The 24,591-nt window shown below is 46.3% G+C and overlaps 1 protein-coding gene across 1 annotated transcript in view; it reads left to right on the top strand.

Moving 5' to 3' along the window:
* Positions 1-24,591, top strand: part of MEGF6 (multiple EGF like domains 6) — a 118,162-nt gene that overhangs the window by 60,610 nt on the left and 32,961 nt on the right. Inside the window, exons 8-23 of the mRNA XM_060259098.1 lie at positions 870-992; positions 1,170-1,337; positions 3,678-3,809; positions 6,306-6,434; positions 9,340-9,468; positions 9,617-9,751; positions 12,962-13,096; positions 15,616-15,741; positions 16,941-17,072; positions 17,506-17,634; positions 17,927-18,058; positions 18,894-19,022; positions 20,183-20,311; positions 20,441-20,569; positions 22,049-22,177; positions 23,347-23,475. Coding sequence (XP_060115081.1) covers positions 870-992; positions 1,170-1,337; positions 3,678-3,809; positions 6,306-6,434; positions 9,340-9,468; positions 9,617-9,751; positions 12,962-13,096; positions 15,616-15,741; positions 16,941-17,072; positions 17,506-17,634; positions 17,927-18,058; positions 18,894-19,022; positions 20,183-20,311; positions 20,441-20,569; positions 22,049-22,177; positions 23,347-23,475 — 2,115 coding nt within the window. The remainder of the gene's footprint in view (positions 1-869; positions 993-1,169; positions 1,338-3,677; positions 3,810-6,305; positions 6,435-9,339; positions 9,469-9,616; positions 9,752-12,961; positions 13,097-15,615; positions 15,742-16,940; positions 17,073-17,505; positions 17,635-17,926; positions 18,059-18,893; positions 19,023-20,182; positions 20,312-20,440; positions 20,570-22,048; positions 22,178-23,346; positions 23,476-24,591) is intronic.

Below are 24,591 nucleotides of genomic sequence, written 5' to 3'. Positions count from 1 at the left end.
TCGCTTATCCTTGAAATCAACTGGTGGACAGGTTTATGAAACCAGCCCATATGGACTGCTGTTATAGCTGTAAACTTCATACAGAATAATTCCCCAGTATCACTGGACTGAAATTGCACCATAATAGCTAAAGGGAGGAATATATAACTTCCAAGAGAGCAGTTGCATTTCTGTAACTTCGGTAGGCAGTTTTGGTCCCTGCGATTGTATGACCTTGTATGAAAGACTGTTTGCTATTGAGATGTATGCTTAAGACATTAAGAATCATTGCACTGACTAACAGAAACAAATAGATATTTGTGGTGATTTAATTATAAATTCAGTACAGGGGTGGTATTGTATTGTAGCCACCTATTGTTCCCCCTGGGTCCTGTATAGTTGTTGACTTATGTCTCAAGGGCAGAGCAGATGCAGAGGATCCCAGTTTTACTCCTTGGTGTCTCCACTTGAAGACTCTTGGGTATTGGGTTCCAGAAGACTCTGGAAAACTACAACAAGGGCTTTTCTTGGTAGAAAAAGCCTAGCAGGAACTCATTTCCATATTAGGCCACATACCCCTGATGTCACCATTGTTTTACACAGGGCTTTTGGGTAGAAAAAGCCCAGCAGGAACTAATTTGCATATTAGGCCACACCCCTGACACCAATCCAGTCGGAACTGCATTCCTGTGCTTTCTTGCTCAAAAAAACCACTGACTATAACCATTCAGAGCAGGCCTTACTGAACTACAAGGACCAAAGATATGAGTTGCTAGATTTTTTTAATGTAATGACTAATGGGATTTCTCAAGAGTCAGTGAAATGCTTTAAGGGGAATTTACTCCAGAACTGGAGTCCAATTTATTTTTTACTTTCCTCCTATGTCAAAGACGTGGATGAATGCTCTTTCAACAATGCCGGGTGTGAACACTCCTGCCAGAACCTGCTGGGTTCCTATCAATGCGGCTGTCAGACTGGCTACAAACTGGAAGACGACCGAAGGAGCTGTAGTTGTAAGTGTCTATTCCCTGCTGTTCAGTAGAGATCGCTGGGCTGTCAGGGGCCGGATTTTGTACTTGGTTTTATATTTTTGGGATTGATTTCCCAGTTTCTGACCTCCGAACTTTTGCTGCCTCTCATCCTCCTCTGAGCGGCCTGCTTTAATTGGAAATGACTCGCTCTTTGCCTAGTGCTTGAAGAATCCGTAGAAGCCCTGGACGGTCGCCACCCCATCATGCGTCCCCTCCCCCACGTGGCCATCTTGCGGGATGAACTCACTCAGCTCTTTGAGGATGAATACGATGAGGAAGAGGAGGAGGCAGAAGCCAGAGGGGAGCACACCCTGTCTGAGAAATTCAGTAAGCATTTTGCAACTGTATAGAGTAACCGGAGCTTTCTTTGTAGGAAAAGCCCAGCAGGAACTCATTTGCATATTAGGCCGCACCCCCTGATGTCACCACTGTTTCACATAGGGCTTTTTTTGTAGAAAAAGCCCAGCAGAGACTTATTTGCATATTAGGTCACACCCCCTGACACCAAGCCAGCCAGAGCTGCGTTCCTGCTCAAAGCCCTGAGAGTAACAAGCATCTTCCTTCTGTTGTTTTGCGGTCACGGATCTTACATTTGTGCAGTCACCAAACATCAAGCTGCTCGACTCTTTCTTAGGAAAAAAATGATATATTATTTGTAAGACCAAATCTTCATACAGAATTAGGGTCCCCCTCGTACATTAATGCAAATATTTTTTAATTTATTCCAATCATGACCTTTTTTAGTTGCAAAACTGAAAAGCTTTTTTGTTAGAATGCATGATGTTTTCCACCCAAGTTACCAACATTGTGTTTCCATGGCAGGTCAGTACCATGACTCGGTTCAGATTTAACAAGGTGTATTTTAATTGTGGTTAGCTTGGGAAGCCAGGATTCAGCTAGCTCAGGGGTGGCCAACGGTAGCTCTCCAGGTGTTTTTCACCTACAACTCCCATCAGCCCCAGCCAGCATGGCCAATGGCTGGGGCTGATGGGAGTTGTAGGCAAAAAAAAACATCTTGAGAGCTACTGTTGGCCACCCCTGAGCTAGCAGATGATCAATGAAATCCTGGTTTGCCTCAAGAAATGCTATTTTCATTGTCTTTACTCTATAGCCAGGGAGGCCGTACCAGGAAACAAAACATGATTCTGCATTTGCAAATCCTGCAAAACCATGGATGATAAGATATTAGAAGAAGATATTGGATTTTGGATCCCACCCAATACTTTGAATATTGGATCCCACCCAATACTCTGAATCTCAGAGCGGTCACAGTCTCCTTTTACCTCCTCCCCCCCCCCCCCACAACAGACACCCTGTGAGGTAGGTGGGGCTGAGAGAGCCCTTACAGCAGCTGCCCTTTCAAGGACAACTCCTGTGAAAGCTATGACTGACCCAAGGCCATTCGAGCAGCTGCAAGTGGAGGAGTGGGGAATCAAACCAGGTTCTTCCAGATAAGAGTCCGCGCACTTAACCACTACACCAAGCTGGCATTTTGGGGTGTTTTTTTTTAAAAAAACAACAACTTCAAATCATGGTTTCAGATTTTGGTTTGACAAACCCTGATTAAAAATAGGCACCCACAGAATGTAGCACCCCTAATACCCCAGAGTAGCCCAGTCTCACTAGAGCTTGGATGCTAGGCAGGGTCAGTACTAGGATGAGAGTGAAGACAGAGGGGGCTGTGCAGGGGAAGGCAATGGCAAACCATCTCTATTTATCTCTTGTCTTGAAAAGCCCGTGAGATTGCCGTAGGATGGCTGTGGTTGAACAGCACACTTTACCTTATTCAGAGAATCACACCAACCATAGTTATTTATTTATTTATTTATTTATTTTTAAAAATTATCTTCAATTTCTAACCCGCTTTCCCCATGAGTGGGCTCAGGGCGGGTAACAACAAGTAGCGAAAAAAGAGAAAAAAACCAATAAAAACATAAAATCGTTCAACAATAAAGTTAAATATAAGTTTAAATATGGAGTTAGTTTAGATTTGGATGGGTCGTCGTGTTGGTGTGAAGCAACCAAATTTTAGTCCATTGGCACCTTTAAGGCCAACGAAGTTCAATTCTGGGCATAAGCTTTTGCGTGCATGCACACCTCTTCAGATATCTTATTGGTCTTAAAGGTGCCACTGGGCTCCAACTTTGTTCCCTAGTTAGTGCAATTAAGCTATGATTTTTCTTGATTTCTGAACAGAATCTGTGGCTACAATCCTCAAACATAGATGATAAAGGTAAAGGTAGTTCCCTGTGCAAGCACCCGGTTGTTACCAACTCAAGGGGTGATGGCACATCACATTTTCTCGGCAGACTTTTTACGGGGTCGTTTGACATTGCCTTCCTCAGTCATCTTCACTTTACCCCCAGCAAGCTGGGTACTCATCCATCAGAAGGATGGAAGACTAAGTCAACCTTGAGCCAGCTACCTGAACCCGGCTTCGAACTCAGGTTGTGAGCAGAGTTTGCAGTACTGCAGCTTACCGCTATGCTCCATGGGGCTTCTAAAAACAGAAAGTGAATCCCACTGCAGTTAAGTCAAACTTACGGATCTGCATGCTCAGGCCTGGCTTACATGCAGAGAAAATGGGGACGATGATCTGCAAATTTAAGTACTCTGTATGATCATCTTTCAGGTACCCTCAGTAATGTGCCCTTTGATGTCTTGTAGTCTGCTTGGATGAAACTTTTGGCCACGATTGTAGCCTAACCTGTGATGACTGTCAGAACCAGGGGATCTGCAACGAGGACCGGTCAGGCTGTGACTGTGCAGATGGCTGGAGTGGAATCGTCTGCAACCAGAGTGAGTTGAGCTGAACCGTGGAACCCCAGGACAGGGAGGGTCCATATTTTATAAACTGTTGAAGTATTTCCTTCCAAAAACCTGCTAAAGAAAGAAGCGTCAAGGGCCCGACTAACTTAAAATAGTACTGGAGCTCCTGACGTGTCTCCATTGTCCCACAGTCTGAGCCCTGCCATGTTTTTCTTGGAATGAACCAAGACTACAGTTACCAGACAAAATCCCCAATAAAGTCGCGTGAAGGTTGTTACTGTATCTACCTCTTGGGAACTCAGTCTGTCGATCCGGACTTTCACGTGTGTGCTGATCTGGCGTTAGATCTGAGCTTTCTGCACTCAGACTGAAGTTATAAACCTATCAGTGGTGAATTAGAAATATCTCATGCCTAAAGGCTAACGAATTATTTAAGGCACTAATGGGAATCTTTGGGATTCTGTCTTCCGGCTCAGTGTCTGGCCTGAAAGCTGTTGACAGTCTGGGAGAAGAGATTTTTTCCTCTCTAGGGCCTGTTTGATCTGTAGGCAGAAGTGACTCACACCCTCCTCCCCTTATTAATTGATGTTCCCTTTTGGGGGGAAGAGCGGCTTCTGTTCTCTAAATCTAGCTCTCCTCAAAATCTCCTTTACTGTCATTAAAATTGAAAATTCGGCATGCTTTAAATGTATGCAGCATTACATTGTATTTAGTGCTTTTCTTTCATTAATGGGGAAAGCACCATATTAGTCACTGGGTTTTTTTTAAAGACAGATAATAATATAGCACTTTCTGAAAATTCATTGGCCTTCAGATGTATAGGCTCAGTCAGGAGTGGAATTGTAGCAGGAACTCCTTTGCATATTAGGCAACACTCCCCTGATGTAGCCAGTCCTCCAAGAGCTTAGAGTAGGCCCTGGAATAAGAGCCTTGTAAGCTCTTGGAGGATTGGCTTCATCAGGGGTTGTGGCCTAATATGCAAAGGATCTCCTGCTACAATTCCCCCCCAGGCTCAGTTCAGATAACTTATAACCATGGCTTATTTTAACTGCAGATGTTTACTTAAACCTTAGCAAATGCTGCTTTTATTATCTTCATTCATCATTGTCGTCATGTCAATCATACATCATGTGAAACCATAATTAAGAGTATAATCATGGTTCTGACTTCTTCCTATGATTTCAGCCCCTGGTATTACAGGCTTTCCATGGTTAAAGAGTGACCTGCATTCAAACAATCATATTAACCATATCTATTATAACTGAACGTGTATACACTAGGCTGCCTTATATCAAGTCACAGTACAATGTACTAGCACAGTACAATCTACTTCATATGGACTTATGAAGCTGCTTTATACTGAATCGGACCATTGGTTCATTAAGATAAGTATCGCCTACTCAGACTGGCAGCAAACTCTTGGGCAGAAATCTCTCACATCACCTACTACCTGGTCCTTTTAACTCAAGATGCTGTGGGTTGAACAGGGAACTGTATTCCAAGCAGATGTTCTGTCCACAGCTTTTCACAGGTAGAGCAAGGTCTTTCTTGCTACCCAGGATCTTTTAAGTGGAGATGCTAAAGTCTGAACCTGGAACCTTCTGCTTGTAAAGTATGCGCTGTACCACTGAGTCATGCCCCCTCATTGAGGTTTTAAGTGACCCACTGTTTCATTCATTTTTACGAAAGCTCTAAAACGTTGGTCTGTGCCGTCATACTGCAGGTAATGTCTAGCATAAGGCTAACTAGTGAATCCATAACATCATGAATTTTGGAAAAGGTGGATTTCTGGCTGATAGCTCATGCATCTGATGAATGGGCTCTAACCAATGGAAGCTTTTACCAAGTAAATCTGTGAGTCCTAAACCTGTCACAAATCTGTCTGATAGTCCTGGAATAAAGCACTGTACTACATATGCCATTTTTCTAGATGATGATGATGATGATATTGGATTTATATCCTGCCCTATACTCTGAATCTCAGAGTCTCAGAGTAGTCACAATCTCCTCTACCTCCCCCCACCAAAACAGACACCTTGTGAGGTAGGTGGGGCTGAGAGTGCTTTTATAGCCTCTGCCCTTTCAAAGACAACTGCTGCGAAAGCTATGGCTGACCTAAGGCCATTCCAGCAGCTGCAAGTGGAGGAGTGGGGAATCAAACACAGTTCTCCCAGATAAGAGTTTGCGCACTTAACCACTATACCAAACTGGCTCAGATATTTATGTAATGATTTTTTTCTGCGATCACAAATATCAAAAGGACATGGACCATACCATAAGTATTAGCCATGAAAGCCAAGAATGTTCAAAGGCCAACTCTAAATAATAGGTGAGAATAACAACCAACCAAGAAAAGGAATCACTCCCATGCTTGTGATCTTCCTAGTTATCTGCTGCTGGAAAGAGGTGACTGGGCTACCCTTGCTTTGGTCTCCTCCCTCAAGGCCTTTCCTCTATCCTCTCTTGGTTCATAGCACCTTTCTTCAAGTGTTAGTTTTCATCTCTCATGGTTTCCCTTTTTTACAGCCTGTCCAGAGGGCACATTTGGCAAGAACTGCAGCTTTACCTGCCTCTGCCAAAATGGAGGCACGTGTGATCCGGTAACGGGGGCCTGCCGCTGTCCACCCGGAATCAGTGGAGAGCTGTGTGAGGATGGTAAGCTTGAGATGTATAATCTGCCACTAGCAGTGCAGGGGATCCAATTAGATCTGTCCCCAGAAGGCAAGGGATCAGGGATTTGGAAAGGTGTTTGATTTATAGTCTCTTTGGGAGAACATTATTAGATCTAATGGGATGAAGTTACAAGTTACTTTGCTCAAATATTAAGACGAAATTCCCAATGATAAGAGTGGTTTGACCATGGAACCTAGCAGGGCTTTCTTTGTAGAAAAAGCCCAGCAGGACCTCATCTGCATATTAGGCCACACCCCCTGATGCCAAGCCAGCCTGAACTGCGTTCTTGTGCGTTCCTGCTCAAAAAAGCCCTGGGGGGTTGGTGGGAGTCCTTCATTAGAGATCTTCAAGCAGGAGCCAAGCGCTCATCTGTCAGAGACACTCTAGCTTTGGATTTTCTGTGTCGTGCTAGATTAGGGCTGTCAAGGTGCTGGTTGGGGTTGGGAAACCCGTGCCCAAAGTTCCCATTCGCTGCCACTGCATGGAGCAGCAGCAATGGAAAATTAAAATGAAAGTTAAAAATCAAAAACTGATGAGTGTTGCTCTCATGATTATATCACTTTCACAAAGCATCTGGAAGTGATGGCAGTAGCTCTAGCAATCTAGAGATCTTGGTTTTTCTATAGACCTACCACTCTAAATGTGATTCCTAGAGCTACTGTTCCTGTGTATTCCATGGAAGTGACATCATCATATGAGCAATGCAGCCCTCCCACACCATCACCATCACCAACCCCCAAACTCCTGCTGGTTGCTTTGTTTGGCAAACTTGTGCTAGATGCAGGGTTGAACTAGATAGCCTATACCTTTCAACTGCAGAACTCTGACTCTGTATGCTTACTGGTAGAGAACATCGGTACAATGCTCATTTACAAATTCCACATAAAATACAAGTTGGCTTTATGTGATTGTCATGTGGAGCCAGGATTAAAAGTCCAACAGTTAAGAACCATAGGCAAATTTGTCTTGCCTGATGCCACTAATTGTGCTTCCATGGCTGAGCAGCCATCTTCACCCAAGTATCTGGGGATGTTTTTATCCATGGACAATCCCATCAGTTCAAATTTTTCCGTGCCACAAAATGGAAGTGGCTATTAGCCTGATGGAACTCTCTGTTTGGGGCAGTGATACTCTGTATTCTTGGTGGTGGTGGGGGGGGCAAAAGTGGGAGGGCTTCTAGTGTCCTGGCCCCATTGGTGGACCTCCTGATGGCACCTGGGGTTTTTGGCCACTGTATGACAATGTTGGACTGGATGGGCCATTGGCCTGATCCAACATGGCTTCTCTTATGTTCTTATGGAGGTTTGCAAAGTTTCCCTTCTCCTACTCTTGGAAGTCGCCATGTTTCGACATGGTCCCCAAAACTTTGGAAACGTGAGATAAATAACAAAATCCATTATGGTGACTTCACAAAAATGGCTAGGAACATATGGAACCGATTTGATGGGAAATGCAATTCAATCAAAGTAAAAATGAGTTCAAAAGGCAGTTGAAGTTTCAAAGGTTTTTTTGGCCTTAGGAAGGCATCTGTGAATGGGGAGGGGGTAGGGGGGGCCTGGTAAGAATGTGCAGGAAGGTACTGTTTAGACAAACAAAATTAAAACCTCGCTTGCTGGCCCAGAAGATCCTTCCTGCTCCCAGGCCCTCTGATGTTCTTATCAGATGGAAGAAGACTTTGCCTGCTTTGCTTGTGGTGGCTGACAACAATCTCTGCTGACTCCATGGATTTGACATGCACTCCGTCGTATAATGTGAGCTCATTGTAATGTGCATGGATCGGCAACCGTTTTCTTCCCTGTTCAGATAGCCCTAGTAAGTTGTCAGAGGGGGTTATTTACAGGAATGCTGGAAAACCTTTTTGCATTTCCCTGCAGATATTTCTGTGTTCTTGAATATAGACACCGAATTCTGAAGGATAATCCTTGAGAAAAGGTTAAAGTATTTGAGACTTTAGAAAAATGTAGCTAGGGAAAAAAAGATGATGGGGGAGAATGTGATAGAGGCCTGTGAAATGAGGCACATTGTATAGATACTAGGTAGGTGGAAAACATGATTTCTCTTTTTTCCATCCTACTAGAATTTGAAGACTTCTAGAAAAATTGATAAGTGGTAGATTCAGAAGAAAGACTTTTGCGCATGACATAATTTCAGCCTGCATTTAACACCTGAGGCAGGCAACCGCTTCATTATATTTACATCATAGCTCTGAGAGCCTGACCGGCACTATGATAATAACATCTGAGCACCGACTTAACAGTAGTAATAATGTCAGCAATATGTGAGTGCCAAAGCAATATTAGCAGCGATGCTAAATGAATATTGGATGATCAGCTTATAGTTTTGAAAATTGTAATATTGGATGATCAGCTTACAGTTTTGTACATTGTAATACTGTTGTTTTATTATATTATCTTGTTTTTAAGCTGAATTGTTGTTTTAAATGTTGTTAGCCACCCTGAGCCCGTGAGGCGAGGGCAGGATACAAATCTGATTAAACAAATAAAAACAAATAATTATTTTATAGATTTTGCTGCCAAAAGATACAGTGAGGGCCACTGCACAAAATGGCCTTAAAGAGGGTTTAAATAAAATTCATGAAGGGTAGGTCCACCAACGTCTGTTAACCATCTTCACTAAATAGAAGTTGAACCTCAGGGCACACATGTGCTCGCACCCCTGAATGCCTAGTGCGAGGGACAAACAACAGTGTTCCTTGACCTTGAGAGAAAATGAACATTATCAGCAAGGTGAATTTCATTTTCCAGGCACATTATTTACCAAGTTCACAGTACCGATAGGCATGGCCCAAAACTCACAAACTCTGAAACTGACACCTTTCTGGTTTTGCCCACCCGTACACCAAGCCCATGTGACCTTCTCTTTTCAGGATGCCCAAAAGGATTTTTTGGGAAGCACTGCAGGAAGAGATGCAACTGTGCCAACAGGGGGCGCTGCCACCGGATTTATGGGGCCTGCCTCTGTGACCTTGGCCTGTATGGGCGATACTGTCATCTAGGTAAGCCAGTTCTACCATTCAGTCAGGGAAGAGGCGGGGGGTGGGGAGTGGTTGGGGAACCCTCTTGGCATTTGTTTGTAAAATGCAATTTCTTTCTTCAGCCCATTGACATTTTCACTGTTTCTCCCCACCCCCTCCCCCATCTTAGCTTGTCCAAAGTGGGCCTACGGTGCTGGCTGCTCTGAGGAATGCCAGTGTGTGCAGCGGAACACCCAGGAGTGTGACAAGAAAGATGGCACCTGTTTGTGTAAACCTGGTTACCATGGTAGAAAGTGCCAGACAAGTGAGTTGCTCCTCTGGATCAGTGCTTGAAGGGTTGCCAGCCTCCAGGTCCCAGAGGGAGATCCCCTGGGTTTGGAGGCTCCTCTCCACCACAGACTAGCTGGCTGATGGGGAAAACCCCTCCCCTAAACAGGAGCATTATTATGTAATGTCTCTGGTTCAATAACGCCACCCGGAAGTGATGCAATCATGCTGGAGATGCTGCCCTGGGATGCTCTGGTATTTGGGCAAACTCTATGGTTTTAAGGGAGAAAAAAACCATATAGCATTTCACCCAAATACCATAACATCCTCATGCAACATACCAAACGCAGCCTCCCTGCTAGGGTTGCCAAGTCTAATTCAAGAAATATCTGGGGACTTTGGGGGGCGGAGCCAGGAGACATTGGGGGTGGAGCCAGGAACAAGGGTGTGACAAGCATAATTGAACTCCAAGGGAGTTTTGGCCATCACATTTAAAGGGGCAGCACACCTTTTCAAATGCCTTACTTCCATAGGAAATAATGAAGGATAGGGGCACCATATTTTGGGGCTCATAGAATTGGACCCCCTGGTCCAATCGTTTTGAAACTTGGGGGGTATTTTGGGGAGAGGCACTAGATGCTATACTAAAAATTTGGTGCCTCTACCTAAAAAAATAGCCTCCCCCAGAGCCCCCAATACCCGCGGATCAATTCCCCATTATTCCCTATGGGAATCATTCTCCATAGGGAATAATAGAGTGGTAGACATTTCCCTCCCCCCTCACACTTTCAAATCGGAGGGAGGGCCTCCAAACCAGGGAATCCCCTGCCCGCTCCCTCTCTTACACACACAAATATTTACTGGGTCTTGTTCCTGCAGAACTTTACTTGCTCTGAAAACGAAAGCAAAAGAAAGGGAGGGGCCGTTCTCTGAGGAAACTGTTACTGATCCTTTCCCATGAAGCCCTTCCTGTTTCCTGCTTCCTGCTCAGTCTTAAAGGCACACGTTTTAAAAACTGTTTGCAGGTTTCTAAACCTGCAGGAGCTCTAAAACTACAGGAACCAGCTGCCAGAGGAGGTGTGGGCCCTGCGGGACCTTAATCAGTTCCGTAGGGCTTGCAAAACTGTCCTTTTCCAGCTGGCATATTAAGATGGAACCATCGCATCTATAAGCTATGTTTACATGTATATTAAGAATGTAGCACCATTAATTTATACTGTAATTTAAATTTTAATCTAATCGCTGGTTTAAGAAATGTATTTTAATGGTTATGTTGTATTTATTGTTACATCATGGTGTGACCCACCATGTCCTGTAAGCCGCCTTGAGCCTGCTTCGGCGGGGACGCTGGGGTATAAATAAAAATTTATTATTATTATTATTATTATTATTAGGATGACTGTGGGGGCGGGGCTTCCCCTGCCGGCCAGCTGGCTGGGGGCAGGGAGAAGCCTGTCAAAACGGGGGATCCCCCACTGGGACCTGGGGATTGGGAAGCCTACTCCCTGCCCACCTCTGGAATACCCCCCAAATTCCCCTGCCAGATGGATGAGGGGACCTGGCAACCCTAGGGTAGCAGTCTTATATTATATATTTTGTATATCGGATTCATTGTTCAGTGATTCATGCATGTTAATTTGCTGCATTCCCTAGTCCAGTATTCTTATCCCTAGATGTGCAGCGGGGGGAGGCCTAGGCCAAGAGAGAGCGTGGCTTGGCCTATGTCCAGATCATGAATTTATGCAGCCATTTAAACTGGAGCCCTTTTCGTTCACAGCTCATTCGTATAGCTTCTGCTACGCTTCATCTGCCCTTCCTCCAGCAGTAGGATTGCCAACTCCAGATTGAGGAAATTTTGGAGATTTGGGGGTGGAGCCTTGGGAGGGTGGAGTTTTGGGGGAAGAGGGAGCTCTGCAGGGATGTGGTGCCATAGAGTCCATCCTCCAAAGCAGCCACTTCCTCCAGGGAACTGATCTCTGCAATCCAGAGATCGGTTGTAATTTCAGGAGACCTCTGGGCCCCACCTGGAGGTTGGCAGCAGAAGGGTATGGTAATCTGAGTCAGCCAGTTAATATCGCTCGGCTGCTCACAGGCCTCAAATCTGTGATGTTACCTGGGCCAGTGCTCTAGTCTAGAACTTGGTCCTCCTATGTCAGCTGTCCTCCATGCTCTCAGGCAGAAGTCTGCCCCAGAATCTGCTGTCTGAAAACCCGGAACCGAAGATGTCATGAATTGAACTTGGGACCTTCTACATGTAAAGCATGTTCATCAGCAATATGGCCATTTGCAGGGCTTTTTTATATAGCAGGAACTCCTTTGCATATTAGGCCACACCCCTCTGATATAGCCATTCCTCCTGGAGCTTACAGTAGGCCTTGTAAGAAGAGTCCTGTAAGCTCTTGGAGAATTGGCTACATCAGGGATGTGTGGCCTAATATGCAAAGGAGTTCCTGCTACAAAAAAAAAGCAGACCTGGCCATTTGTAACTGTCTTCTACCAAAACAAAGTTTGCATTAGCATTGCCAAGTCCATGCCATACTCCGGCAGGGGACTTTTTGCATGCACAACGCAATGACGTCACCCGGAAGTGATATCATTGCGCCTCTCTAGATGTTTTTTGGGAAAACTATGGTTTTCTCGGACACTCTAACCATTTGGGAGGGGGAAACTCTGGTACCTATTGTACTATAGAGTTTCCCCTCCCAAATGGCTAGAGCATCCGGGAAAACCATAGAGTTTTCTTGGAAATGCCTAGAGTGGCCGTCGCGCAGCATTGCCAGCATGATGGCATCACTTCAGGGTGATGTCATTGCACCGACCATGTCGGGGGAGGTTCCCCCTGCTGGCTCAATGTGGGCCAGCGGGTTGGGAACCTCCTGGGCGGGGGAACCCCCACCCGGACTGGGACCTTGGCAGCCCTAGTTTGCATCCAGTGGCACATTTAAGACCAACAATGTTTTATTATAGGTGCAAGCTTTCAAATGAATGCAGACTTCTTCAGTTAGAGTAATTTCAGTTAGACTATTTCTTCCAGTGTTGTCTAATATGATTGGCAGTGGGTCTGCAAAGCCTCAATCAGCAGTCCCTTTCTTGGCCTTGCTACTGGAGAATCTTTTGAAAATTGTAGGTGTTGGGAGCCAAACCTGAGGCTTTCGACACATAAAGCACTGATCTAGACAGCCTCTTCTCTAGACAGCCTGGAACTGAATAACTGATGCTGCCATGTCTTTCTCATCTTTATTTTCAGAGTGCGATTCTGGCCATTATGGTGCCGGCTGCAGGAGCAAATGCGATTGTCCTTCTGGGGCTCCTTGCGACCATGTGAATGGAGAGTGTCAAACAGAATGTCCAGCAGGCTACCACGGAGAGAACTGCACTCAGGGTAAGGACCTTATGCAAGGTACAGACTGACCAGAACTTTACTGGGCAATGAGTGAGAATCCTGAGGTGAATGAACTCCTTTGTTTTTATAAGCAATCGCTATCTTCCCAGGGATGAATGAAACTGTCACTGACTTTATAAACTTAGACAAAAGTTAGCATCCTAGTCTGCTTCAGACACTGTGGGATATTCTGATCAGGGCCTTGATGTAATACTTACCCTCACCTGTGGGACGTTCCTTCAAACCCTTTGGAAATACCAGTTATGACTGAATGGTCCCACTCTGACCTTCAGGCAGACCAAGGTTGTGATTCTAGATTTTTATTCTGGAGAGATTTGGCTGTCAGCACTGCAAGCTGCTCGAGTTCCACAAGCTAACCCCCCTTTGCCTGGGCAGTTACAGCAGCTCCGGTCCTTCCGCTGCTCCTGCCACCCTCTCGTGGCAGAGAGACCAGCAGCAATGCTACCACTTGTGGGGGCCCTCCAATGGAGGGGCCATACAGTTGGAAGGGGTTTTTTGAAAAGATGAACCCAGCCCCTCTGGGCTGCACTGTAGCTACAGGCCTGGGGATCATACCAGTGTTCTTCTTCTGTTGTGCTTCTTTTCATGGTTCTGGAATCTTACTCTGCTTGGTATTCCATTCCTCCAGGACTTTCTTTTTTGGTAGAAAAAGCCCAGCAGGAACTTATTAGCATATTAGACCACACCTTCTGCCACCAAGGCAGCTGGAACTGCATTCCGGCTCAAAAAAAAATCCCCGCAGTCCTCTTTAATTCTAGGCTCACTAGAAGCATTTCTAATATTGTACACACTGCTGAGCCTTTTCTTTATTTCCTCACCTTTTAAAAATCGTATGACTCAAGGTGTTATACTTAGGGTTCCCAGGTGCAGAAGATTCAGTTTGTTGTGGTTTCAATTAATTTCAGCTCCTTCCCCTTTGCATTACCAATGTGCATGTGCACATTAATAAAACATTGCAAAAAAAAAAAAAAACACAGGCCCTGTTCCACAAGATTGTCTTTTGTCTCCCAGGAGAGAGATCCCACTTTTCAGAGCTAAAGTACAAAGTGTTGGCGGGTGGGAACACATTTCCATGAACACATTTCCCGGAGTTTACATTTTTTATTTACTAATGTCCAAGGACAAGGCTGAATTGAATTGGGGCAGTGACAAGAAGAAGAGTTTATTCCTTCTGCTTTTGGGCAGAGAGAATCTTTGGAGAGCTGGGACGATCTAATTTGGGGAAAGGGTTCACTTGCCACCCTCCAGCAAATCTAATAACATCTGCAGTCCCTGCCACCGCTGGTTTTTCATAAAAAAATAAAAACATGGGAAGATCCGATGACAAATTTTCGGCGTCTTGCATCGTTTAGACCTACATAATAGGAAGCAAGAGCCCTTTCCAAAATCCTTTCTGACTGCCACTCTTCTCTGGAACATCATGCTGGAGCAATTTGGCTAATGGGCTTTTTTGCAAAGGCTCAGAAAAAAGGTGGTGGAGTCTCAAGTCCTCAGGAAAGGCTTACAGGAAATAATGTACATTTTTATGGCAATATCAGGGTCTGGCCTTCCATCCAAAATGTGGAACCTATTAAAGAATGAAGGCTTGCATCTGCCACCAATTAGTGCAAAGGAAGGAATGCACAAAATCAACGCCGTTGCTGCTTTAAATCCGAACCGGTGTGCATCTCTTTCCTCCAGCCTCGGCTTCTTTCAGATCCTTGTGTTTGCATCTGTTTGTTTCGAAGAGCTTGAGCCGAGTTCAAACATAGCGACTCACGAGCGGAACAGTTCCAAGGTCAGGGATCTCCCAAAGGTCCCGAATGGATCTGAAGATTTTGGCAATGGGGCAAAACTCTGTGCAAGACTAAGGACTCTACATATGCTTGCACCGCATCGAATATTATCTCCTTTTGATATCTGAAAGGCAAGCCTTTGACCAGCCAGGACTTTTTTTGTAGCAGGAACTGCTTTGCATATTAGGCCACACACCCCTGATGTAGCCAATCCTCCAGGAGCTTACAAGGCTCTTAGGACAGGGCCTATTGTAAGCTCTTGGGTTGGCTACATCAGGAGGGTGTGGCCTAATATGCAAAGGAGTTCCTGATACAAAAAAAAAAGCCCTGGATGTAGCTGACTGTTTCCTTCCTCCCAACTCATGGGAGGACATATGCCAAGGTGTCCTGCCCAGCTGGACATTCACGGGTGGAGGAATGCACCAGGGCATTGAGGGGTACCACCCCAGTGCTTCATCAGGTGCAGCTTTCCCACCTCTGCCTCCCTCAAGCAGGCAATGGAAACGCAACCCTCTTGCTTCAGGTCCATGAGGATCTTTTAATTTTGCTCTGAAGTGCAACAATTTACATCTGCTGCTGAGGAGCTGAAGTCTTCTTTTGTTTTTTCATCCTCTCCACACTCCCCTTTTCTTGGCACAAACTACATCGTGAAGTTTGTAAGATGTAGTGTCTGGGTTTGCCGCTATACCGTGGTTCTTTCTCTCCAATTATTTAACTCTGCAGAATGCACCAAAGGGAAATACGGGGTGAACTGCTTGAAGGCCTGTTCCTGTAATGGCTCACCGTGTGACCGGTTCACAGGGAAGTGCCAGTGTGTGGCTGGAAAGACCGGAGTGGATTGCGGCCAGGGTGAGTCTCAAAACATCTGGCTGTCAACAGCTGCTTAGTGGACAGAAACCTAGTTTTCCCTGGCATGGAGGTACAGGGATGGGTGAGCACCAACTATTGATTTCTTTCCATTGTGTAGCTTTTGAAGCTGAGATTCTCATCCTATCTCTCTGCAGGTAGATCAGGAGACTGGGAGGCAGAAATGGCCATGAAAAAAAACCAGCCTGTTGCTCAACAGTGCTATAAAGAGAGCCAGTTTGGTGTAGCGGTTAAGTGTGTGGACTCTTATCTGGGAGAAGCGGGTTTGATTCCCCACTCCTCCACTTGCAGCTGCTGAGATGGCCTTGGGGTAGCCATAGCTCTTGCAAGAGTTGTCCTTAAAAGGGCAGCTGCTGTGAGAGCCCTCTCAGCCCCACCCACCTCACAGGGTGTCTGTTGTGGGGAGAGAAGATATAGGACATTGTAAGCCGCTCTGAGAGAGAAGGGCAGGGTATAAATCTGCAGTTCTTCTTCTTCGATATTGTACTGCATAGTGTAATGGTTAAGTCGTCGGACTGGACAGGGGTGGAATTTTAGCAGGAGCTCCTTTGCATATTAGGCCACGCCTCCCTTATATAGCCAATCCTCCAAGAGCTTTCAGGGCTCTTTTTTGTATGCTCTTGGAGGATTGGCTACATCATGGGTATGCGGCCTAATAAGCAAAGGAGCTCCTGCTAGAATTTCATCCCTGGGACTGGGCTCCGTAAGACCTGTGTTTAAATCCCCACTCTACCGTGGAAGTTTGTTGGGTGACCTTGGGCCAGCTGCACACTCCCATCCTAACCTATTCCGCGGGGTGCTTGTGGGGATAAAATGGAAGAGGGGGAAAACAATGCCTTTGTCCGCTGCTGGGAAATCTAAAGACATGGCACCAGAGGGAGAGGGGAACTGTATCACTGCTCTGTGAGATCACATCTCCTGTGCAAGCTCTGTGAGAGCAAAGGAGCTGCCTTGGTGAAAGTTGGAAAGGCAGATAGCCGTGCTTGAATGACTGTGCATGGGTCCCTTTGGCTACTTACTTTTCAAAATAAGGCTAGCTAGGGGAGCCATGGTTCGGACATGATTCATCAAGGCCTCCCTGCTTTGCCCACCCTCCCCACATGACCTGAGCACAAGCAGAAGGAGAGCCAGAAGTCACTGCTGAGTTGGATCTCTAGCATTTCTCTCTCTCTCTGGTTCAGATTGCCCTGAAGGTCGCTGGGGGCAGGGATGCCAGGAAATCTGCCCAGAGTGTGCAAATAAAGGTCGCTGCGACCCTCCCACAGGCGTTTGCTTGTGCCGCCCTGGATACACAGGCAGCCGCTGCCAAGACGGTAAGTCCTTTTGTCACATATTAAACAGTGAGCTCTTTGGGGCAGGGTTTTGTACAACATCATGAGCAGGGGTAGAGGTGGCAATAAATGGCTTCGTGTTTCCTGTCTTCTTTCCTGCGAGCCAGTGTCCTCCTTTCCAAGCATCACTTGCCAGTTTGGTGTAGTGGTTAAGAGTGGTGGACTGTAATCTGGAGAACCCGGTTTGATTCCCCACCTCCTCCTCCACGTGCGGCTGCTGAGTGACCTTGGGTCAGTCACAGCTCTCTCTCAGTGCTGTTCTCTCAAGAGCAGTTCTCTCAGAGCTCTCTCAGCCCCATGTACCTCGCAGGGTGTCTGTTGAGGGGAGAGGAAGGGAAAAGAAATTGTAGGCCGCTCTGAGACTCCGAGTGAAGGGCGGGGTATAAATCCAATCTCCTCTTCTACTTCTATGCAGTATGCCCCCCTGGCTGGTTTGGGCAGGATTGCCAGATGCGCTGCAACTGTGGTAATGAAGGCTACTGTCACCCAGAGTCGGGGAAGTGCAGCTGTGCCCCAGGCTGGACTGGCTACAATTGCCAAAGAGGTAGTGTCCTTCCTTCCTTCCTTCCTTCCTTCCTTCCTTCCTTCCTTCCTTCCTTCCTTCCTTCCTTCCTTCCTTCCTTCCTTCCTTCCTTCCTTCCTTCCTTCCTTCCTTCCTTTTCTTGTCCTCTCCTTTCCTTTCCCTCCCTGTCATGCAAAGGCCATCTTACTCTCTTACTCACCTAAGGCCTGTATTGTAGTGCACTGTCATAGGCTCTGCCAAAGAGCTTTTCTCTCTGAGAAATGAAACTTTCCTTCCTCCTCCACTGACTTTTGTAATGTGCTCTCCTTTTCAGCCTGTGATGTTGGCCGTTGGGGTCCCGATTGCTCTAACACTTGCAACTGCAGCAACAGTGACGGGAGTTGCAATGCTGTGACGGGGCAGTGCATTTGTGAAGCTGGCTACACGGGAGCCCGTTGTGATCAGAGTGAGTGCGTCCTTCCTGCCTTTTCCTATTGACCATTCTGTTGAGCATGCAACTGATGTCAATGTTGTCATTGCCTGTCCAACAGAGAGGGTGAGGCTGGTACCCTTTGTGAGGAAACAGTTCCAAACAGGGGAACCATCACACCCACAAAAAAACATTCATAAAAAACTTGGAGTCACAAGCATAGCTTCAGAAGGCCTCCAATGCAGGCCCTCACCCAGATGGGACCTTTCAAGACCCCGGAAGTTCAAGGATCAGAGACAGTCCATTTCAAGAATAGCTATTTATTGATGCAAGAGAGGTCAGAGCAAGACGGTCCTTGCAAAAACTGGCTTTGGCGGGCTTTTGCCCTTTTCTTATAGCCCTGGCCCAAACCATTACACATTCAAAGAAAAGCGGAAGCAAGCAGTCCCTCCCCCAATATTTTCCCAGGTGCCTAAACAAGTGTGCACATAATCAGGAAAGAGCGACCTTGGTAACTCTTGAGACTAGGCAGAGAGGAATGTTGTAACTGTTACACAGAGATAGTAGCAAGTGAAGCGCAGACACTGGAAAGTGACAGTACTACAAGATAATAATGGCAAGAGTCTTCTTGACAGGACCTTAACGTACACAGTGCCAGCACCAGGGCTGTACACAGGGTGCTTAATGTACACAGGGCAGGCATCAGTGGCCAACACTTTGGGAAGCTGCCAAAGGCCCCAGGGCCCCAGAGCAGGGCGATAATGGTTGCCTGGCAGACATAGACATCCTCCTTAGCTGTGCTTGACGTTGAGACCCACAGAACTGCCTCTTTCCTACAATCTTTCTTTCCCCTTCCTTCTTTTCTCCCAAGAATGCCCTGAAGGAAGCTTTGGCCCCAACTGCCGGCACCGGTGCCAGTGTGATAATGGAGCCACGTGTGACCACGTCAGTGGGGCCTGTACTTGTGCTCCTGGCTGGAGGGGCACCTTTTGCGAGCGCTGTAAGTAACTTCCACTGTATGCTTCTGTGAGCGGAGGCTTGACGCCTCTGACTGCTCGTGTCCTGTATTTTTAGTACCCACCGAGGTGAGTTTTCATTAGTTTCCACTGCTTGGTTGTAAATTGTTTTGCAGCAGTTGGTAAAGGAAAAGCCACCCTGTGCCAGATGTTACCCCCACAAGCACTTTAGGTGTGAAAATAACACTCTCTGGAGAGGGGAATGTTCTCTGCTCATGATTTTTGACATTTAAGGTATGAACATTGTGATCTCTGAAGGGGGAACTGGCCTCTGATCTCCTTTCCTTGCCGTCTTTTTTCATTGGCTGTTTTCTTCCTGTTCGTTGCCTAGTTGGCAACTGCCTGGGTGCCATTTTTTCACATTGCCTCTACTTCTTCCTATGAATAATTATTCCGGCCAGGGCTTTTTTTGTAGCAGGCACCCCTTTGAATATTATGCCACCCCCCACCCCCCATGATGTAGCCAATCCTCCTGGAGCTTACAGTAGGCCCTGTACTAAGAGCCCTGTAAGCTCCTGGAGGATTGGCTACATCAGGGGGTGTGACCTAGTATGCAAAGAAGTTCCTGTTACAAAAAAAGCCCTGATTCTGGCCCATCAGAGAACACGTAATGAACATCACAGCCAATTCATCCTTCCTGCATGAGAAAACCATCTCCCCTCCTTTTACTGTACCCTCAGACCACCAAAAGAGGGCTAATAGAAGCTTTCTCGATTAAAAGCCAGTTCCCTATCCAGAACCCTTCAAATTAAAATTTCACAATAGGATTACATTTTACTATAGGACCAAATGGCTCAGCACCTCCTGTGTCTTCCGTCTGCTTTCCCCTTTCTGTTGTTTGCCTTGCTGTTGAAATTCAGGTGGCAAGCTCCTTGGGGCTGGGGGCTGTCTTTTTTGGCTATATTCTTTTGCAGACTACCTATGGCTGGTGCTGAAGGAGCAGTAGTAGCAGCTGTGGAGTTGGCGTAGCATCATCCTCCATTCAAATTTCACATTAGCCCTGGACTTACTGTGAGAATTTCTGAGAGTGATTTTTAAAAAGGGCTTCAGACACTCGAAAGGGAAACCTCTAAATTACATGCCTGGCCTTTCTGCATCAGAAGTCACATTTACACTCTCTTGTGGGGTTCTTCTTCCCTCCCAGCCTGTCCAGATGGGTTTTATGGGGTGGAATGCCGGGAGACCTGCCAGTGCCTGAATGGAGCCCACTGCGATCCCATTACGGGGCATTGCATATGTCCTGCTGGCTGGATTGGCCCGAACTGCAACCAGAGTAAGTGACGTACCGTAAAGCCCTCTTCAAACCAGATGCCCTCTTGGCCCAGCCGACCCTTGGGGATGGTGCAGTGAGCTTCAACGTTGCATTCAAGAACTCCTTTTCGTCTGTCTGCTTCCTCTGCAGCTTGCCGGGCTCACTGGTACGGGGAGAACTGCAGCCACAAATGCAGCTGCTTCAATGGTGCCACCTGTGACCATGTCAGTGGGCAGTGCCTCTGTGCGCCTGGATGGACAGGAGCCGCCTGCAAGCAAGGTATCGAAACTATAGGATCTTAGCGAACCTGGAAATCTGACAGACATGTCCTGAGCCTTGTTGGTCTCCTGTGAATGCATTGTAAAGATTGGGTTCCAGTGATAAATAAGCCTCCAAACTGAAGAAAGACGGATGAAACGTCTTGATATCTAGAACAGACGTCTTTGGAAGGGCTTCTTTTAGTTCAGGGGTGGCCAACGGTAGATCTCCAGATGTTTTTTTTGCCTACAACTCCCATCAGCCCCAGCCAGCATGGCCAATGGCAGGGGCTGATGGGAATTGTAGGCAAAAAAAAAAAATCTGGAGAGCTACCATCGGCCACCCCTGTAATAGTTCCATAAACTAAATACTGGAATATTGTTACTCCTTGGAAAGACTATTTTTGAACTGTCTTCTGTGAATGTTTTTTTGCTACATACTCTTGTCTATTTGAAGCTTTGTCAGGACACCACTGACCTCTACATTACACTGTTTTGTTTAAAATTTATGGTGTCTCTTAGCGTTTTTTTTTTTATTTGCAAGCAAGGTATCGGCTACCAGTGCCTTGATCTACCTTTTGTTAGACTGGCTCTCTGGCATTCATTCATCCAGCACAAACAGCTGGTCCAGTTGATCCAAGGTCTCCCCAGCTGATTGTGCTACCTTTCTTTTCTGCTGGAACAATCCCTTGATGCTCCCCCTCCCCATTACAATCACCTTCCATTTGTGACTCCCTTCCCAATTGCAGCCCCCTTTCCTTTTTCCCCCTCTCACTGTAACTCACTCCTTCCCCTCCCCATGATTGGAGCTACACTGCGGGGGAGCAGAATGTGACTTCCTTGCCCTCGTTTTTAGCCCAGCTGGTGTATGAAAGGGTCAAGAAGAATGACTCTTCTGGTGCAGTAGTTCTAGGGCTATTTAAAAGGGTGCCTGGCTAGGGTTTCCAGCTCTAGGTTGGGAAATTCCTGGAAATTTGGAGGTGAAGCCTGGGGAGTATGGGCTTCGAGGAGGGTACAGTGCCGCTGAGTCTAACCCTCCAAAGCAGCCATTTTTTCCAGAGGAACTGATCTCAGTGGTCTGAAGACCAGTTGTGATTCTGGGAGATCTCCAGGTCTCACGTGGAGGCTGGCAATCCTATGCCTGACGAGATGCAGAGTGTGAGTCTTTTGCCTTCTGCTTCCAGACATTCCTGTGTTTGGAAATGGGAGACTAAACCTGCATCTCCAGTCAGGGCTGGGCCCTCTGCCAGGCTATGGGACTTGGCAAGCATCCAACACTGTCAACCCTTGACACCAGTCCTGCCTGCTCTACCGTCGTTACCTTTTGTTCCCCCTCTCCCAGAATGCTTACGTGGTCTCTTTCTTCTGTAAAATCCAAGCATTAACTTACCTTCCTTAGCTTAAGTCAAACTAGGATTCTGAGAATTCATTCCAGTGTAAAATTTTAAGACTCTGTTTGAATGTGATCCAATGGTGGTGGTGATTTTTCCTCCCTTTCAAGCATGTCCAGACGGCTTCTACGGAACAAGCTGCCAGCAGCAGTGCCTGTGTCAAAATGGTGGAACGTGCGATCCTGTAACTGGGCACTGCAGATGCTCCGAAGGATGGATTGGGTTGGCCTGTGAGCTGGGTAAGAATACACCTGTCAGCCAATCAGCTAGCTTCCCTCTTGGGAGGAGGGACAGGGCAGACACGCAAGATGCACTCTCCGAATCTTTGTTCGAGAGTCCAGCTTGGCTTTAAAAGCAGAAATCTTAAAATTAATTTTAATAATGTGATGCCAGCTGTCATTCAATATGAGGAATTCAGCTTGTGTATTTATACATTTGCTTGGTTTAGGAACTCTTTCCCAACTGTAGTGCAGGGCAGGTAACATGTTAAAATCATAAAAATCTCCATGAAGATGGATTAGACCATCTTATTCTCTCCTTATTCTTTTCCCTCTGCAAGATGACAGGACTGTGGCTTTGGCAAGCAAAGCTTGGTTGTTGAGTTTTGTTACTGTATCATTTTATTTACTGTTTTTATGGTCTGCCTTCTCACTGAGCCTCCAAATAGATTCCAAAGTATATGTTGCTAATGGTCCATGTAAAGAGACCTGTGGCTCAGTGGTAGAGCATCTGCTTGGGAAGCAGAAGGTCCCAGGTTCAATCCCTGGCATCTCCAAAAAAAGGGTCCAGGCAAATAGGTGTGAAACACCTCAGCTTGAGACCCTGGAGAGCCGCTGCCAGTCTGAGAAGACACTACTGACTTCGATGGACCAAGGGTCCGATTCAGTATAAGGCAGCTTCATATGTTCATATGTTCAATCATGCTGTATGTCAGCACACCAGTGTTCCTTCTAAGCTGAGTTAGTGTGAGCTAGCTCACAGTTTTTTAGCCTCTGGCTCACACATTTTCATCTCAGCTCAGGAAGGATGGCCCCAGAGCACAATAATTTATGCAGTAACCAAATTGCTCGCTCACAACTTTGATGCTAGTAGCTCACAAAGTGGAATTTTTGCTCACAAGACCCCACAGCTTAGAGGGAATGTTGAGGAAACACTGAATGAGCGCCTGACAAAAGGAATTTTGACTCTCAAAAGCAAATACCCATCCCCCCAAATTTTGTAGGTCTTTAAGGTGCTCCTGGATTCGAATCTAGCTGTTCTACTGCAGACCTGCACGGCTGCCCTCCGAAACCGAAATGTGCAATGTCGTAGAGCTAGGTTTTTGCAGCTAGTTGGCTTATCCTTGCAAGACGAATGCTGGAAGTCTATATATACCACATGCCTTCCCTGAATGCATCTTTCCCCTTAGAGTGTGCCCAAGGAAAATACGGAATGGACTGCAAGGAAAGCTGTGACTGCCTGAATGGGGGGCTGTGCCAGAAGCAGACGGGGCACTGCCTTTGCCGTACTGGATGGACAGGAGAGAAGTGCCAAACCCGTAAGTAGCTGGGGTGCTAATTACATGTTCTGTAGGCTCTCTGTGAATGGATTTCCCAGAATGTTTCATTTTCACTTGAAGACAGCCTGGATGGAGCTGGTGAGGTAGTGGATGGAGCAGGAATATTGGATGGAGCATCAGTTCTGCAGGAAGGAGCATTTAGCCTTCCCACCCGCTTAAGCTACATTTTCCTGATCTAAATCCCTTCCAACACCATACTGGGAAAGCAAAGAACCTGGGGCCAATTTAGGTAATGATGACTCCTAACAAATAAATAAATGTGCACGTTGGCTGATAAATAGTTTTGAAATGTGAAGTGCAACAGCTTCTGAATGTCTTCGTTCCCTTTGGAAATAAGAACAGGGAAATTAAAAATCCAGAGAGAAATTCAGATTCAGGGGACACCAGGAAGCATCTTTCATATGATGGGAGGCAGGAGTTTCGAATCAGTGGAAGCATAGAACCAGACTATGAGAGTTTTAATAATCCCCCCTCCCCCAGGAAATTAGGTAGAACGGAAACTATCTACAACACAGCAATAAGAACATAAGAGAAGCCATGTTGGATCAGGCCAACGGCCCATCCAGTCCAACACTCTGTGACACATAAGAACATAAGAGAAGCCATGTTGGATCAGGCCAACGGCCCATCCAGTCCAACACTCTGTGTCACACAGTGGCCAAAAGAAATTATATATACACACATACACTGTGGCTAATAGCCACTGATGGACCTGTGCTCCATATTTTTATCTAAACCCCTCTTGAAAGTAGCTATACTTGTGGCCGCCACCACCTCCTGTGGCAGTAAATTCCACATGTTAATCACCCTTTGGGTGAAGAAGTACTTCCTTTTATCCGTTTTAACCTGTCTGCTCAGCAATTTCATCGAATTTCATCGAATGCCCCGAGTTCTTGTATTGTGAGAAAGGGAGAAAAGTACTTCTTTCTCTACTTTCTCCATCCCATGCATTATCTTGTAAACCTCTATCATGTCACCCCGCAGTCGACGTTTCTCCAAGCTAAAGAGTCCCAAGCGTTTCAACCTTTCTTCATAGGGAAAGTGTTCCAGCCCTTTAATCATTCTAGTTGCCCTTCTCTGGACTTTCTCCAAGGC

The sequence above is a fragment of the Heteronotia binoei genome, chromosome 18 (genome assembly GCF_032191835.1).
Source record: "Heteronotia binoei isolate CCM8104 ecotype False Entrance Well chromosome 18, APGP_CSIRO_Hbin_v1, whole genome shotgun sequence".
Taxonomy (NCBI): Eukaryota; Metazoa; Chordata; class Lepidosauria; order Squamata; family Gekkonidae; genus Heteronotia; species Heteronotia binoei.
Note: the sequence above shows the minus strand (reverse complement) of the source record. Positions and strands in the feature narration are given on the sequence as shown.